We start from the raw sequence: 17,499 nt of genomic DNA on the forward strand, positions 1-17,499 counted from the left end.
ATCACCCATACCTGGACTCCTCCGTGGGCCGGTGATATGAGCCTCTCTGGGGGTGTGGCCTGGGCCTCTTCGTATTTAACCCTCCCTGAGTGTGATGCCCTAGACTCATGCCCTGGCCCCGAGCGCTGAGGCTGGTCTTGGGGCACTGGCTCTGCCCACACCCCAGCCCCGGCCCGGCCTCTGACCTCTCTTTCTCGTTCCCTTCAGCTCATGGAAGCCCTAAAAGAGCAGGAGGAGATCAACTTCCGGCTGAGGCAGTACATGGACAAGATTATCCTTGCCATCCTGGACCACAATCCCTCCATCCTCGAGATCAAGCACTGAGACGAGGGGCCTGGCTGCAGAGCGGCCTCGGGACCCCTGGACCCTGGGATTAAGGGCCAGATCCTGCCTGAGGATGCGGCCCAGGCCGGGCTCCCACGCACACTGTAAATGTGTCTCTGGCCACGGTGGTGTAACGTGTACTGGTGTGTATGTGGGGAGGCCATGCGCACAGCAAGGGGTGAGCGTGGGCCGTGGCCGCGGGCGCCATCTGTGCTGTTAGCCGTCCTTGCACTTTGTGGTCCCTTTGCGTGGGGCAGAGGGTCCCCGAGGTGGGCGGCGGCGAGGTCGGCAGTCAGGAGTTACTGTAACGATGAGAGCTAGAAGCTTGTGTTTCAGATACTGGATAAAATGATTCTACCTCTGGGGACCAGGATTAAAAAGTACTCTAGTGAGACAGGCTCTTCCACCACATCCCTGTTTCCCCCTGGGAGTGGGAGCAAAATTACCATCTTTTCCAGGAGTTCAAATGCCTCACCAACCTCTTCGGCCACCTTTCAGGCCCAGGTGCTTGAGCTCGGAGAGGAAGAAGGAGCGTATGGGGGGAACGCGTAGGGGCCCCTCACGAGCCCCCCCACCCCCAGCCGGCAGCCCGTGTGAGGCTGTGCACAGTGTGTCCCAAGGACTCAGGTTTGTGGAGGAGCTGGAGGGGGCGACCTTCATCCTGAGAATTCTTGGCGTTCTGAGAGTTCCCCGCAAACTTCTCCATCCCTGCTCACCTACCTCTCCCTCTCTGTCTTTTTTGTTTTTTAAGACACTGAAAAATGAGCAGCGTTCACCTGGGTGTACATGAAGGGTTAAAAGAAAGGGGGAAGGAGGCTGGGGACAGTCTAAGGCACGCATTGGCGTTGGGCAACCAAAGACACGATTTTCAGGCGGGAGCACGCTCAGGTCCCTGTCGGCATCCTTTCCTGTGGATGCCTTTTAAGAGAGGGCACGGATGGACCCTCTCGACAGCTCCCTCGGGCTAGAAGTGGGCCTTGCTTACCTGCCCCTGGGAATGGCCTTGGGTTTGGATTTTCAGAATCCAAGCTCTGGGCTTGGCTCAGTTGGGTGGTGAGGGCCCCGTGTTCCAGCCTTTAGAAACACACCTGTACTCGGGTCTCAGCCAGGGGAACAAACGCCGTGCTGGTGGGAGAGACGGTTGGGGAAGTTGCAGGGAAACCTTAGTCTTCCATCCTGGTGACACGTGGTGGAAATTCACCCTCTGGATCTTTCATGTGATGTTTGGTTCTAGGTGGCTGGGAGTAGATACGGTACTTCCCTTTGAGTTTTCCAGTGTGTCTCAGTTTTGTATGGCTTGTGAATTGTTTCCTTAATCCAAATACATATAAACAATGTATGGTCTTATTTTCCCCCCTGCAGTTTCTTGTTTCCTTCAGCACTTCTAGTGTGAACAGGAAAGCTTGGGCATCTTGGGGAGGGGTGTATTCAAAGGAGAGAGGGCAGGAGAGGGTGAAGAGGGGACCTAGGGCCTCGAGTGTGTTCCCGCTCACAGAGCAGGGCTGTGGCCAGGACTGATGTTCGTCCCATTCCAGCCAACGTTTGCTTTTGTTGGAGTTCGCGATTTCTTTCTAAGCGTATGCATGGCATCTGTTTCCTGCAGCAAATCGTGGGGCTGCATTGGTCTGATCCAGGACTTCGGGGCCGCGCACACCAGGAGGATGAGGGCAGGGGTCAGTCTCCTGGGAGTCTCTCAACCCCCTAAGGACACTGGTCTCCTTGGGCCCCCCAGGGGTCTGGGCGGAAGCAGCGGTGGAAAGAAGGCACGAGGAGTGGGTCTCTTGAGAATTTGCTAGTAGGGAGGAATGGCATGAGTTAAAGGACAGGAAAGACGATGAATCCCGAGGTGGCTTTGGTCTGGCTTTTACAGGGAGGCATCCTGCGGAGAGGCCAGCCGGATCCGGACCCCGGTCTGTGGGGGACTCGCCCAGGGATGAGCATGTTGATGTGTTGCCCGCCCTGACGTGGAATTCCAGGGGAGGCCGCAGAGGCCTGAGTTAATAAAGTCACAAGGTGGGAAGGAATCTCGGCCAAGGGGAAAGCGGTGGAAAAAGCTGTCGGCCTGCAGGGGGCGCCACGGGAGCGGACTCCCGCGGGAAGTGCTAGTCGGGAAGGCCCCTCGGGACCTGGTCTCTGCAACGGGCTGACTGTAAAATGAGACTGAGTTCCACTTAACACACGCCCCATGTTAAATCTAACCTTCTCACTTCAGCCAGAATGTATCAGATTGGCTTTTTAAGAGCCTGTAGCTTTTTAGCCTGAGGGGGGCAGCTGCCGGAGGGGTCCCAGCCCCACAGCCTCTGGGCAGGTTCCAGAGCTGGACTGACTGGTCCAGGTGGGGCAGAACGTGCTCTCTTCCTGTGTTTTCTCCTTCCTTTGTTTTCCGATGGAGGGTTCTGCTTCTGTCTCTCAGCGGCGGGGCTGCTAGATAGTATACAGGATGCCCAGTGAAATCTGAATTTCAGGTAAGCAAATGACTCAGTAGGTGTTCCCTGCAGTACTTGGGACACATTTTATTAAATGGAGAAGCTTTTAAAATTCTGATAACTGGGCCCAGTCCCCAGAGGTTCTGATTCCGTAGGTGTGGGGCGTGGCCCAGGCATCAGTGTTGTTGTTTTTTAAAGAATTCCCCAGGTGATTATAATTTAACTGGGTGCCCCATGAGGGTTTTGGTTTTGCCAAGCCTGGCGACTGTACCAAGTAGGGATTACAGTAACTTGTGTGAAGTTTAGAGGTGTTTGGGGGTGTGGGGAGCGGCTTCTGCAGCAGATTCACATTTTACATGACTCTGGGCTATCCTTGCCTTCAATCAGAGCCCCAGCAAAATTCGTTGAACCAGCAAGTGTTTAAAAAAAAAAAAAATTAACTTTGAATTGCCAGAGTTAGGCAAGTTATCTTAAATGCATAGATTCTTCAAGAATTGTCAGAGGGAAATTATCCTTGATCTAGAAACGCCTAATACACTTTATTTCTCACCCATTAAAAACACAAAACTGGACAACCTCGCAAAGTTCCTGGGCCTGAAACGGGGCTTCTCAACTTGGGCCGTGCATTGGAATCACCTGGGGAGATTTTTTTAAATGCTGCTGCCTGAGCCCCCAGAGATTTGGATTTAATTGGTGTGGGTGTGGCCCAGGCACCCAGCTGTTTAAAGAGCTCCCCAGGTGATGAGTGCAGCCACGGGGGTTGCTGGCCAGAGGCAGAGGAAAACCTCTGTTGGGCTTGTTAACCCAGGTGCTGGATAACAGCGGGTTCACCTGCTGGGATGTTGGTGGCTTTTCCTGTGATGGTGATGTCGGATGGTGAGACGTTCGCTGACCCCTCGTCCCCCAGGATGGGAGGCCAGATGCCTTCAGGAGTGGGTGGATCCAGCTGTTCTCACTAGCCTAGGGGTTAGCGAACCCTAGTGGGCCGGTCTCTGCCTGTTGCTCATGGAGCTGGTGGGTGGCACGTGTTGGGATGTATCAGACACAGTCCAGAGTGGGAGTAGAACGGAGTGGGGGCGGGAAGGGGCGGGTGGGTGCCGAAAGCAGCCTCCGAAACAGCAGCCACCCACCTGCACAGCTGAGCCCGCGGGGATTCCCGCTTTGGGGGTATTGCCTCTGATCTGTTTTCAGGCTGGGGGTTAAAGGTCACCCCAGCACCTCCCCTGTTAGTAGCCATACCAGCATCCCCGCCCAGCCCTGGAGGCTCCAGGCGCTAATCTGCTGGATTCCTGGCCGAGCCAGGTCCTGAGGGTCAGGACGGCTCTTTTGTTCCAGCGAGGGACTTATAACGGGCAAAGGCCTTCAGGGGCCGGTGGGGCCTGTGGGACCTTGAAGAAATTAAGCCCTCTTTTTGTGCTGCTGGGTATGTGTGTTTAATGCATTTAAACCTAAAAGCGAACTTTAGATGCGATGCGATGGGAACAGGGGAAGCGTCGGGATGGCTATAGTGCCAAGGAAACGGCTGTTCGCCCGGCAGATCTACAGCAACTCTTTCAGGGCTGAGGTGGGTTTTAGATTAAGGAGAGGGGCCATTCGGGACTGCAGCCCTGGCACCCGCCCCGCCTTTCCTCCTCTGGGACTAGGCCAGCAGCTCCTCTAATGCTATGCTTCAGGCTGGCCAGAGGCCTCAGGCTAGAGGGGCCATGCCCTCCTGGGTGACTTTGCGCAAGTCCGTTCCCTCCGCTGACCTTAGGGACCTCCGGGCCCTGCCACCCTGTTCTGAGTGCGCCCATGAACGGGAGCAGGAGAGGCCGGAGCCATGGGCCTGTTTCCCTGCCCTCCTGCCACGCCCCACCTACCTGGGAAATAGGCTGCCTTCTAGAAAGGTGTGTTTCTAGAAGCGTAGACCCTGCGAAGCCTGATGCCACATGACGTTGGTGCTCCGACCTCGTAGGCTCCTCTTTCCGCTGTGATTGTAACGGAGGGGGAGGGATGTCTGCCCGGAGCCAGCAGCAGGGGGGTGGCTGGGAGAGGCACCCTGGCGCCGGCCCTGCAGGATCTCGGTGCTGTCGTCTGGGGAGACGTGCCTTCTCCGGGCCCCTCTGCTTTGCTGTGCTGCACAGGCTGTGTTTTGTCTGCATGGTTTGGGGTCATTGTCCTTGTGCCTTCTCTCCCCTGTCACCACTGTACAGGAGTTTCCACTGCCCCCTTTTCTACGTCCTCTGTTTACCCAAGCCCTGTAAAGTGTACATAGCGTCCCCCTTCGCGTCCACGTGCCTCCGCCCCGCGACGCCCGCCCCCCGCACGCCCGTCCACAGGCCCCAGCTCCGCTTCCTCCGCTCGCTCAGCCGTGCAGACTTGCTGACCTGGGACAGGTGTTTCATTGTGGTCTCACTCAGCCCGTCGTCCAGCCTGCCGCTGTTTAGGCGCCTTGCACACTAGAAGAGGCTCACTCTGTGCAAAGCAGCTTCTCCCACAGCCCCCTCCCTGAGTCGGTGTTGTCAGTACCTGTAGCCGGCAGAGCGCACCTTCTTAAGCTGGGCGTCGGCCCGGCCGCGATGTCGTGGGTCTGCGGCCGCTCTGTGGGCCCCTCGGAGGAGGCACCCCAGCCCACGGGAGAAGCTCCAACCGCGCCGCTTCCAGTGCTTGGTACTGGGCCTGGGTTCAGGGCCATCGCCATCTGGTGTCTAAACAGCTGCGGACCCCAAACAGGCAGAAGGAAGGGGCTTCTGGCTGCATCCCCTGCCTGCCACTGACAGCTGCCCAGCTCTTCCTCATCTGCCCAAGGTGCTCAGACCCGGGTGCCATTCAATCCCCGGTGAGGTCAGGACCGCCGTCGGACCAGGCGTCGCTGAGGACTGGCTCGCAGCCCGCTGGCTCCCTCGTCCCCGGCTCTTCCCGCTTTCTTGGCTGGGGTCTCCGGGGCCCGGGTGGGCTGAGCTGCATGTGAGGCTCATCGAGGGTTTGTCGGGTGGCTCTGACGCATCGTGGGTTTTCACCTGAGTCTTTTGCCCCAGGAGCCTCCGTCTGGAAGCAGGTTTAGCTTTGGGGCTGGAGGGAGACCTCCACCTCCAGGCCCCAGGGTGGGGAGAGGGTGGGGAGGCTCCAAGGCTGCGTCCTGGGGTCCCGAGCTGTCTGCCAAGAAGGAGCAGGCTCTCAGAGGCAGGCTCCCTCGGGAACGCTCACGTACAGACCCAGGTGTAAATAAACACTTTGCTCTTCTTGCCTGACTTGACGGTGTTTCTGTGGTAGGGGAGGGAGGGTGGAAGAGGTGAGGCCTGGTCCCAGAACTCCTGGGGTCAGTCTCCCATAGGAAGAGCGGGCCTCATCCAGTGTACCAGGGTGGCTGGTGCCCCTCCGGGGGCAGGGGCTCACCCTGCAGACCCTCTTTTGAGCCTGTCCTCGGGACAGCACCTAGGAGAGGAGATGGGCATCCCAGAAGCCCTGATAACGGCACCATCCAGCCCTCGGGGCTGTGACGTTTGAAAGCTGTGTCCTCACTGCAGCCACGTTCCCTTTCCCAGCAGGGGCCTCCCAGGGCTCTCAACTTGTTCTGCTCGCTAACGGGGTCCCCATGTCGTCTTCTGCCGTGTCCGCGCCCATGGCTCCCCTGGGTCACAGGCCCAGGTCCTCCACTTGAGCGTGGGTCCCGCCAAGCACTGGAGGTGCTCCAGGTTGGTGGCCCGGACCCCCAGGGTCCTGCTCTCTCCTGTCTGCCCCTGGTGGTGGTTATGGAATTCCAGGTGTCAACAGGGTTCACAGGCCCAGCCTCTCTGGAGGTGAGTCTGCCTTTCTGTTAGCCCAGGCCCTCTTAGCTCCCCACACAGGCCCAGGTGCTATAGGTCTGCCCAAGTGGGCAGACGGTGCCCCATTTATCGGAGTCACACGGCCTCCTGGGCTCACAGCAAAGTCCTCTTCCAACACTGGGCGTTCTGTGACCTGGACCTTTACTCTCTCCATCCTCCTAACGCGCCTTTCCCTTCCTGAGGGTTGCCAGATTCTGCAAGTCAAGATACAGGATACCCAGTTAAATTCGAATTTCAGATAAATAATTTTTCAGTGTAAGTATGTCCCAAGCAGTACTAAAGTTATTCATTGTATAGCTGAAATTCAGATTTAACTGGGCGTCCTGTATTTTATCTGACAACCCCATTCCGCACTCCTTCTAGGACCCCTCTGCTGCCAGCCAGGTGTCTCCAATTCCTGAGCACTGGCCCTGCACCCCAGTTTCAAAAACGGCTTCCTTCTTAGTTTGCCACTACTTTTTTTTGAGACTGGTCCTGCCTCCCCTACCCCAGCCATCCGGAAGCAACTGCTGGCCTTTCCAGAAGCTGTAGCCCCCTTGCATCCTGCCTTGGGGTGTGTGTGTGTTGAGATCTGAAGTCCTGGAAAGGTGAACTCGTTGTTAAGGAAGCAGAGGAGAGTGCAATGGGGTCTCGGGAACCAAGGTGGGGACAGGGTGTCACTGATAAAACCCCAGTATTAAACTTCCAACCTGCTGATGTTTCACAATAATTAGGCCATTTCTGAGCACCAACTCTGCGTTCATGGAAAAAGTCCTGCACTTGAAATCAGACCCCCATTCTATGACTTCCTTCTGTGTGACTGAGCAAGTTTTCTGAGTTGCGGTTGCCTCGTCCGTAAAGCGAGGGAAGTAACCGTTCCTACCCATGGAGTCAAGCCACCAGATGGGGATCCAGTAAGTGCTTGCAGAATCAGAATCTGGATTTGGGGAGGCAAAACTCACCTTCCCCCAAAGGCTCCTTATCGAAACGTCTCCTCTATTAAATTAGTTTTCTAGGGCAGCTATAAAAATGTACCACAGGGGACTTCCCTGGCAGTCCAGTGGTTAAGACAACGAGCTCCCAATGCAGGGGCACGGGTTCAATCCCTGGTCAGGGGAAATTCCCACATGCTGCATGGCATGGCCAAAAAAAAAAAAAAGGTACCGCAAATTGGGGGAGGGGTGGGATGGTGCTTAAAACAACAGAAATAGATTCACAGTTCTGGAGGCCACAAGTCTGAGATCAAAGTGTCAGCAAGGTTAGTGCCTTCCGCCATCTCTGAGGGAGGATCTGCGCCGCGCCTCTCCTGGCTGACGGTTGCCAGCAATCCTTGGTGCTCCTGGCTTGTGGCTGCATCGCTCCAGCCTCTGCCTTGGTTGTCGCATGGCCATCTTCCGTCTGGGTATCTCTGTGACCAAAATTTGCTCTTCTTATAAGGACACCAGACGTTGGATTAGAGCCACCCTACTTTAGTATGACCTCAACGTGATCACAACCGCCATCACCCTATTCCCAAATAAGGCTATGTTCACAAGTACAGGGCTTAGGACTTTAACATACCGTTTGGAGGGGACACAATTCAACTGAGTTCACTCTTCTGGAGAGAGGTGAGAGCAAGCCCTGCAGTGTGTGCAGGCTGGGACCCCTGCACAGTCTTGGAGACCGTTTTCTCACCCTCTTTATTACTGATGACGTTGTCCCTACGCCGCTTAGAGGTCACGGTTCCTGCAAAAGTGTTCCATTGTCAGATCCCACCAGCTCACCATGCCCTCAAATTTAGGCCCTTTTAGAGTCATCTGGGCCCAGGACAAAGTCTCCTGAAGGGTCAAAAATACCTGGATACAAAATCACTCAACCAACAGACTTAATCTACCGGGCACTGGGGGGGATGGGAGCTGGGGGCAAGGGGACTGAGGCCAGTGGGCAGCAGGGACAGCTTCCCTGAGGAAGGGCTGTTTCAGCAGAGCCCTGAAGAATTGTAGGATCTGGGAATCACACGTGGGGGAGGCCTGTAGCGAGCACGGCCGTTTCAGGGTACGGTGTCCGGGAGGTGAGTGGAGAGGTGGGGCTGGAGAGAGGACAGCTGAGGCCCTGCAGAGCCTGCTGGGCCAAGGGTGGATCTCATCATTAAGCAAACGTTTCATCAGCACCTGACAGACGCTCAGTGTAGGGTGAGGCGCTGGGTTTATGACAGCAAAACAAAGCCGCTCCCCAACCTCAGGGCACAGCAGCTTCTAGAAAGGGAGGTTCTCAAACTTGGCTGCATATTTGAATCACCTGGAGGAATTTTAAACCACGTGGATGTAGGGCCCCAGCCCAGTGATTTGGATTCAGGTGGGGCTAGACGCTGGGGTTTTTCCAAACCCCCGCCCCCGCCCCCCCAGTGATGCCAGTGTGTGGCCAGAGCTGAGAGTCATGGGTGCATAATCACTGCTGAAATTGTTTTAGGAGTCGGGAGATTTCAACTAGGCCTGAAGGAGGAGCTGGAGATGGCCAGGTGAGAGAGGTTGGAGAAAACAGAGAAAGAACAACAGGTGCAAAGGCCTTAGGAGAACTAGCGGGGCAGAGGGCAGAGGGCAGGGGTCAGGGGGCAGGACTGTGGCAACCACTGAAGGATCTTAAGCCAGCGTCAGCCTGCTCCGAGCTGAGTTTCAGAGAGCGGCAGCAGGACCGGGTAGGTTGCCGAGAGAGGAACCAAGACGAAGGCAGCGTGGACTCAGGTAAGACCTGGTCGGTTTTGTTTTTTGCTGCGTGAGGCGGAGAGTTGGAATCACCAGCTTTGGGTGGTCACTTGGGCAAGGGAGCCAGGCTTCTCATGGCCTTGCTGGGCAGGTCCACCCAGCCAACCCATCTCCGGAAAATGACTAACCTACGCCCAGAGGTGGAGAAAGCTATTCCCGTGGCATCTCACTTGCAGGCCCAGGATCCTCAGGGGGAGGAGGTGCAGCCCTGCTAACTGTGGCGTCCAGAGATCCGTGGTCAGCAGGGGGCCCCTGGTGAGGGGTGAATCGGGTTCGGTCAGTCCATCTGGCTGCTATCTGACCTTTAAGCCGCGGAGAAGTGGGATTTGGCAATACTCCTCCCCCTACAGCCCCTCTCCCCTCCCTAATCCCTGTGCCTAATGTGGTGTTTGGCCCCCAAGATGCAACAACTAGGTGGTTCGTGTCGCTGGCGTGTCTTTAGGGCTCACCGTGCGTGCGCCCTGCAGTGTTCTGAGTGCTTGGCGTGGGGCCGTGGGCTCTTTAGGAGCGAGAGCCCATAGGTGGGACTTGTGCAGCCTGTTTGCACTGCTGTGGGGGCAGGAGCAGAGGCCCAGGAAGGATGGTGGTTCCACCATGGGTCAGCCTGGTTGGCCAGGCTACACCTTAATGTGGGCTGAGGGGTCAGTGGTGCTCCAAGCCCGCTGGGGCAAGGATGTGGGCTCTAGGGCCCAGGAAGCCCGGAGCCAGCTTCCAGCCAGTCCTTCTAGAACTCACCAGGTGGCTGAGTTGGGCCTGCAGGAAGTTCCCCTCATTCTCCTGCCATTCCTGGTTCGGCCCTGACTTTCTCTCCAAGCTCTGACTTTGCTACTGGGTTCTGATTTGGGCTCCGTGACACTGATGTGGCCTCTGGGTTTAACAACAACAACAACAAAATTGCTGGAGCTCCTGAAAGGCCCAAACCCAGAGGGCAAAGGCGCTGAAGTTTGGGCCCACTTTCCAGATTCCGTTTGGTGTCACTAAGCCCAGGGGAGCCTGTGAGACCCTCATCCCCTGCTTTCTAGCCCAACTGGCCCCCTCTGTCTCCACGTGGCCTTCTCAGTTATCCAGTCCAGCAGGCAACCCCAGACCAAAAGCTGGACTCTTCGGGTCTCCGGCAGCGTCAGGCCAGACCCTCAGTGCTTCGGCCTGCAATCGTGGTGGTGATGGGGGGTGGGGGAGGGGATGCTGTAAACGTCAACTCCGGAGGCTGTCAAGGTAGGAAGGAGACTAGGAGAGGGTCTAGTCCAACCTGTCCCACTAGAGAGCCCTCAGATGTTTCCATTTTCTGAGGTGAAGGTGGGCACAAAGGAGCCCCATCTCACATCTCTCTGCATACCTCTACATTTTGAGGTAGCTGGCCACACAGCAATAGGTGCATGAGATAGCAAGTCTTCAGCGGTTTCCGCCCTACCAGGCTTCTTTTCAGGAGATCCATCTTTCCCCAAAGAAATCCACCCAAACAGGACCCATCTTGGGGAATGACTTGGTCCATCAGTGCTCTCATCTCAGCCAAGTAGATCTCTTACTGTCCGGGAGCCCCCGTGGAGACTCCTGACTGTCCATCACGGCAGGATCGTGTTCAGGGAAAGGAATGGTCCCAAGGGCTGTAGCTGCTTAGCACTGGTGCTCAATAAGGCTCCTGCCTTGTTTGAGGCCTTCTGAGGAGGCCTGAATTATACCCCAATAAAAATTAAAAAAAAAAAAAAAGATTTACAATGTTGTGTACGTTTCAGGTGTACAGCGAAGTGAATCTGTTATACCTATATCTACTCTTTTTTTAGCTTCTTTTCCCATATAGGCCATTACAGAGTATAGAGTAGAGTTCCCTGTGCTATACAGTAGGTCCTTACTAGTTATCTATAGATATTTTATATATAGGGGTATGTATGTGTCAATCCCAGTCGTCCAATTTATCCCTCCCCCACTTATTTAGCCTGTGATCCACCTGTGAGCCCTCCCCGACCCTTTAAATTACAGCCACCTGTAAGTATTTTGTTACCAGGGAAGGCTCTACCAACAGATGGAGGAGTTGGGAAAAGGTAAACGACTAAACACTGAGAAGGGGAAGAAAGAACCGTATTAACCCCAAGTATGAAAAGCAGCCTTAATTTAAATGTCTACACATGTGGCCATACACTCTCCAAAAAGGTTTCAACCTGTGTTGACTTTTTTCTCCTACTAGCAGCAGCCTTAATTTAGAGCCTTCGTGAAGGCAAAGGGACTGTGAAACTTGAGGAAAGGGAAAGTGTCAGGTTGCTACCGCATGCACCTACGGAAAAAGGGTCAAGCGGCATTTCACACCCCTGCTCACTTCAGCAGTGAAGAATGAAGAAGGTGGTTCAATTTTTTTTTTTTTTGGTTCAATTTTTAATTAATGCAGGGCTGTGGCTAATAGCGAACAAACTCTCCCATTTTGTGGATGAGGAAATTGAGATTAAATAACCTCTGAGGGGCCACTGGGCACGGCCCCTGCCTCATTCGTCCGGCATCACAAAAGTTTCGATTACTCCATGCAAATAACCCCCAGCCCACAAACCTCGAACCAGAAAGTGTGTTCCTTGTATGTAACCTCCTATATCTAGCAACTGTTACTGCTAAGTAACAAACCACCCTCACAACCCTACCATGAGAACAATTTATTAATTTCCCCATTTTGTGGGTAGGCTGGCAGCTCCTCTGCAGGGTGCGCCTGGGTTTGCTCATCTAGCTGCCCCCAGCTGAGGGGTCAGCGGGGCTGGGAGGCCTGAGGTGGCCAAGCTGACGTGTCTGGTAGGTGGTGCTGGCTTTTGGCTGCGAGATGCCTCACGACCTCTCATCCTCCAATAGCGGGACTGCCTTTCTTACACAGCGGTCTCAGGACAGGCTTCTGAGATAGCAAAGGCAGAAGCTACAAGGTCTCTTGAGACCTAAGCTTTAGAACTTATACACCGTCACTTGGCCCACATTCTATTGGTCAAGGCAAGCCAGACAGGCAGCCCATACCCAAAGATGGGGAACAGACTCTACCTTTGGGTGGGAAAAGCAGCAAAGAATTTGTGACTGCTTTTAATCTACTATATCTCTCTGTTTAAAGTTACCACCCTCCATCCTACCTGCAGAACTTCCCATCCTCCTTCTCTGCTTTATTTCTCTCCCTAGTACTTATCACCATTTGACATACTATACGTTTTGCTTATTTAAGAATAGAAGCTCCATGAGGGCAGGGATCTGTGACGCTTAGTTTACTGCTATAGCCCCAGCACTGAGAAAAGATTCTAGCACCTAGTAGGTGCTCACTGAGGATTTGTTGAATGACTGGATGATCTTATCACTGCACTACATGGAAGTAGGTATGGCCTGATTGTCAGCTAGGAGCTTCTGGAACCAGCTCTCACCTTTTGGTCAAGTTTCAAAGCATCTTTCCCAAGGCAAAAGGTCTATATTAAAAGTGGTACATGTGAGTTTAGGAAACGGAAGTTAGACCATGCTCTTACGGCTGCTCACTGCTGGAAGAAGGACAAAATCAGGCTCCTGGGCCAGGCCCACAGGGCCCCCCACCAAGGAGCAGCCCCAGCGCAGCCCAGGGTTGGCTGCGACTCACAGCACGGGAGTCAGAGCAGAGGATTCAAGAATTACCTCTTTTTTTTTTTTTTAGTGTTTTTTAAAGGTATTAAAAAAATAAACTTTATAGTTTTTTCGTGGAGCACAGGCTCCGGACGCACAGGCCCAGTGGCCACGGCCCACAGGCCCAGCCGCTCCGCGGCATGTGGGATCCTCCCGGACCGGGGCACGAACCCACGTCCCCCGCATCGGCAGGCAGACTCCCAACCACTGCGCCACGAGGGAAGCCCTAAACTTTATTTTTTAGAGCAGTTTTAGGTCCATAGCAAAACTGAGTGAAAAGCACGGTTACCATGTTACCCCTCCCACCCCCGACGCACAGCTTCTCCTGCTATCAACATCCTGTACCAGAGTTGTACGCCTGTTACAGTCCATGAAATGATCCACTTTTAAAGACGTGGGACGTGCTCATCTTACAATGGTGAGAAAAATGAGGACACCATGAAATATACGAACGTGAAAATATGAGTCTGACTCTCCTGTTTTATATATATACTCCATTTCATCAAATGCGTCGATTTAAAAAACTTCCGTGCCACTAAAAATATTTGCCAATTGTAAAACTCCAACTATAACCAGTTGTCATATTGATTTCTAATTGTTAAAATGTGAAAAAAAAACCAACCCATGTACCTCGGAAAAAAGGAATTAGTGTGTTTTATACATACAAGAATGCAGGCATTGTGCTTCTCTATGGTGGTAAGGCTGCGGGGTCCTTTGAATTCTCCTTTTTATGCTTTAAAAAACTTTCCTGTCTCCAACAAATGGTGCTGGGAAAGCTGCATATCCACGTGCAAAATAATGAAGTTGGATGCTTACTTTACACCACATACAAAAATTAAGTCAAAATGGACTAAAGACCTAAATGTAAGACCTGGGTTGATATAACTCTTAGAAGAAAAAATAGGGGGAAGGCTTCAGGACTTTCGATTTGGCAATGATCGATTGCTTGAAGAGAACACCAAAAAAAAAGCAATGAAGGCAAAAATAGACAAATGCAACTACATCGAACGGAAAACTTCTGCACAGTAGAGGAAACAACAGAGTGAAAAATCCAACTAAGGAATGGGAGAAAATATTTGCAAACCATATATGCGATAAGAGGTTAACATCCAGGATACATAGAGAACTCCTAAAACTAAAATCCAAACAAACAAAAGCCCAATAACCTGATTTAAAAATTAGCAAAGAGGGCTTCCCTGGTGGCGCAGTGGTTGAGAGTCCGCCTGCCGATGCAGGGGACGCGGGTTCGTGCCCCCGTCTGGGAAGGTCCCACATGCCGCGGAGCGGCTGGGCCCGTGAGCCATGGCCGCTGAGCCTGCGCGTCCGGAGCCTGTGCTCCGCAACGGGAGAGGCCACAACAGTGAGAGGCACGCGTACTGGGAAAAAAAAAAAAAAAAAATTAGCAAAGAACTTAAATAGACATTTCTTCAAAGAAAATCAAGTGGCCAACAAGCATATGAAAATATGCTCAACATCACTGATCAGGGAAATACAAACCCAGCACAATGAAATTACACAACCTCACGCCTATTAGGATGGCCACTATAAAAACAAAACAAGTATTGGCACTGATGTGGAGAAATCTGAACCCTTGTGCACAGACGGTGGGATTGTAAAATGGTGTAGCCACTATGGAAAACATTTGGGAGGTACCTCAAAAAACTAAAAATGGAATTACCATGTGATCCAGTATTCCCACTTCTGTGTATATATCCAAAAGAACTGAATACAGGATCATGAGATATTTGCACCCCCATGTTCATTGCAACATGATTCACAATAGCCAAGAGGTGGAAGTAAACTCAATGTCCAATGACAGATGAATGGATAAAGAAACATACAATGGAATACGGAGCCTTAAGAAAGGAAATCATGTCATATGTCGATGAACACGGATGAACCTTGACCTTATGCTCACTGAAATAAGGCAGTCACAAAAAGAAAGACACTTATATGAGGTACCCTGAGTAGTCAAATTCTTACAAACAGCAGAACGGTGGTAGCCAGGGGCTGAGGGAGGAGGGAAAGGGGAGTTGCTGCTCAGTGGGTACAGAGTTTCCCTTTTACAAGACGAAAAAGTTGCAGAGATTGTTATACAGCCGTGGGCCTGTCGTTAACACTATTGTACATTTCAAAATGGTTGACAGTGATTTTTATAGCTTTCCTGACTTTCCCCAAATCTCCACCAACTACACTTTTAAAAAATTTCTACAAATAAGCAAGGATGACTTGGGCAGTGGAGGTGGCAGGGCCGGCAATGGACGGATTGGTCTGGTTTGTGTCCACACCCTTGACGCCTGTGCACACGAGGGCTGGGGCCTGAGGGAGGCTGGCAGTTGGCCACCCCCTGCCCTGGGACTGGGACTCCCCTTCCCCACCCATCCCCACTCACCTCTCCTGGAACAGACGCTATGGCCACAGGCCAAACAAGGACAGAGGGACCTAGTTTCGTTTCCGTTGTAAAAAAAAAATTTTTTTTAATTTATTTTGGCCCCCTCTCGCGGCCATGCGGGATCTTATGTCCCCGACCAGGGATCGAACCCGTGCCTAACTGCAGTGGAAGTGTGGAGTCCTAACCTCTGGACGGCCAGGGAATTCCCTTCCTTTCTTTTTAATTTAAAGAAAATACAAAACCTACAGTATCGGGCTTCCCTGGTGGCGCAGTGGTTGAGTCCCCCTGCCAGTGCAGGGAACACGGGTTCGTGCCCCGGTCTGGGAAGATCACACATGCCGCGGAGCGGCTAGGCCCGTGAGCCATGGCCACTGAGCCTGCACGTCCGGAGCTTGTGCTCCGCAATGGGAGAGGCCACAGCAGTGATAGGCCCGCGTACCGCAAAAAAAAAAAAAAAAAAAAAAAAAAAAACCTACAGTATCGTAATAAACACTCGTATCCCCAACTTCTCAGCTTTTTGCCTCTTTCACAGAATAGAAACAAAACATTACCAGTAAACTCCCCTTTGGTCCCTATCTCCAGTCTCCCCCTCTCTATTTTTCTAATGTTTTTACTTTTATCTACTTTGTGTGTCTTTCCCTTTGCTTTAGTAAATGGCACGTATTGTTCTACATCTTAAAATCACATGTGCTTTTGTGCTCCTTCTATGCTGATAATCATTCCTTTGAATCTAGATCATTCCTTCTAAGAGTGTCCTACTGTTCCGTGGTATGGCCAGACTAACAGACTCCTCCATTCAGGTCGCCTCCAGCTGGTCACTCTAGCACTGTCCCCGGAACATCCCTGGGGGCATCTCTTGTGCGCCCACACCTGACCCTCCTGGGCAAGGCCACAAACATGTTTACTCGGAGTCTCCAGGCCCGAGGCCCGTGCCAGAGGCTGAAGGGCAAGAGGGTAGCGAGAGCAACCGAGGAAGGTTTTGCTTACACAGACGGCCGCCCCTGAGGGATCAGCCAGGCGCGCTCACTTCCCTTCGCCCCTGCAGCGTGGCGCCCATCTCTCCCGGCTCCCTGCATCTTTCTCCGAGGGCCAGTCCCGTTCCTGCCTGCACCGCCCTTCTTGCCCCCTCGGTTCCCCGTGGACTCGGCCCGAGCTCCAGCACGCTGCCCCAAGTATCCTGCCGACCGGATGGAAATGACCCGGCCAAGGTCACACGGCGGCGCCCCGAGCCGGCGGAGACGCCAGCGCGGACGCTGTGCCCTAGCTCGCTCGCCGCCGCCGTCTCCGCTTCGGCTCCGTCAACAGGCGTCGGTCGTGGTTTCTCCCCACCTGGGTTCTCCGCCCGCCGCCGCTCCTTTCGAATGCCCCTCGGGCCTCTCCGCAGGCGCCGTGCCCCTGGGGGCGCTAGAGGTGGGGCGGGCCCGGGCCGGGCCGGCGGTGCCGCGAGTTCGGATCCCGCCGCCGGCAGGACGCGGGCGCCTGGCCTTGACGCTGAGAGGGCCGCAGCAGCTCCGAGAGCTGGGTCCCGGACGGCGGGTGTGGGGGGCAGGGCGGCGGGGCCGGGGGCGGGGCCGGAGGCGAGGCACCGCCCCTCCCGCGCCTGCGCCGCCTCCCCTCCACTGAGAGCTTCCACCGCTCCCTCGGCTGTCAGGCGCGGTGGCCAAGTGGTAAGGCGTCGGTCTCGTAAACCGAAGATCGCGGGTTCGAACCCCGTCCGTGCCTGGTTCTTGAAATTGGGGTCGATAGTGGGGGCTTCGGTGTTCCCATGTGTGTCGCCTCTTTCCTCGTGGTGTTTTTTTACTTTTCACATTGTGTTCAGGCGTCCTCCAGTCCCACCCTTCCCCGTCCACCCGCATTCCTTGGCGCCGCGGTCATCAACGCAGGCCGAGCCAGGGCACCAGGGCTCGCGGGCACCAGCTGTGTCGCGTTTCGCTGGCCGCCCTGCGTCTCCTCTCCCCGAACCTCCCTTCACCCTGCCGCACTGGGCAGGGCGGGGCTGGCCTGGGATCCTTGTGTTACCTGTGGGGACACTAAGGCCCGCGCTAGGCATTGGTGTCGCCAGCGGCGGGTAAGGTGGAGGTAGAGGTCCGGTCTCACTGGTTTTGCGCGTCTCGAGGGTGGGAGAAATTTCCAGAACGGGCGTTTGAGTTTCTGGAGCAGTGTTTTCTGGTTTTTGCCTGAAAGGTGAGTTCTCCACGTGGTGCTCGCTGTCTGCCTTCTTGTCTAGG

The 17,499-nt window shown here is 54.1% G+C and overlaps 1 protein-coding gene and 1 non-coding gene across 4 annotated transcripts in view; both read left to right on the forward strand.

The window, feature by feature from the left end:
* Nucleotides 1–3,226, forward strand: part of RAB11FIP4 (RAB11 family interacting protein 4) — a 115,340-nt gene extending 112,114 nt beyond the window's left edge. For all 3 annotated transcript variants that reach the window (XM_067715472.1, XM_067715473.1, XM_067715474.1), the window contains one exon: nt 208–3,226. In XM_067715472.1, coding sequence (XP_067571573.1) covers nt 208–324 — 117 coding nt within the window. In that variant the 3' untranslated portion in view covers nt 325–3,226. The remainder of the gene's footprint in view (nt 1–207) is intronic.
* A 13,695-nt stretch (nt 3,227–16,921) lies between these two features.
* On the forward strand, nt 16,922–16,993 carry TRNAT-CGU (transfer RNA threonine (anticodon CGU)). Its single transcript has one exon. It is a non-coding gene; the product is annotated as a tRNA-Thr (tRNA).
* The last annotated feature ends 506 nt before the right edge of the window (nt 16,994–17,499 follow it).

Source organism: Pseudorca crassidens, chromosome 19, assembly GCF_039906515.1.
Source record: "Pseudorca crassidens isolate mPseCra1 chromosome 19, mPseCra1.hap1, whole genome shotgun sequence".
In the NCBI taxonomy this organism is placed as follows: Eukaryota; Metazoa; Chordata; class Mammalia; order Artiodactyla; family Delphinidae; genus Pseudorca; species Pseudorca crassidens.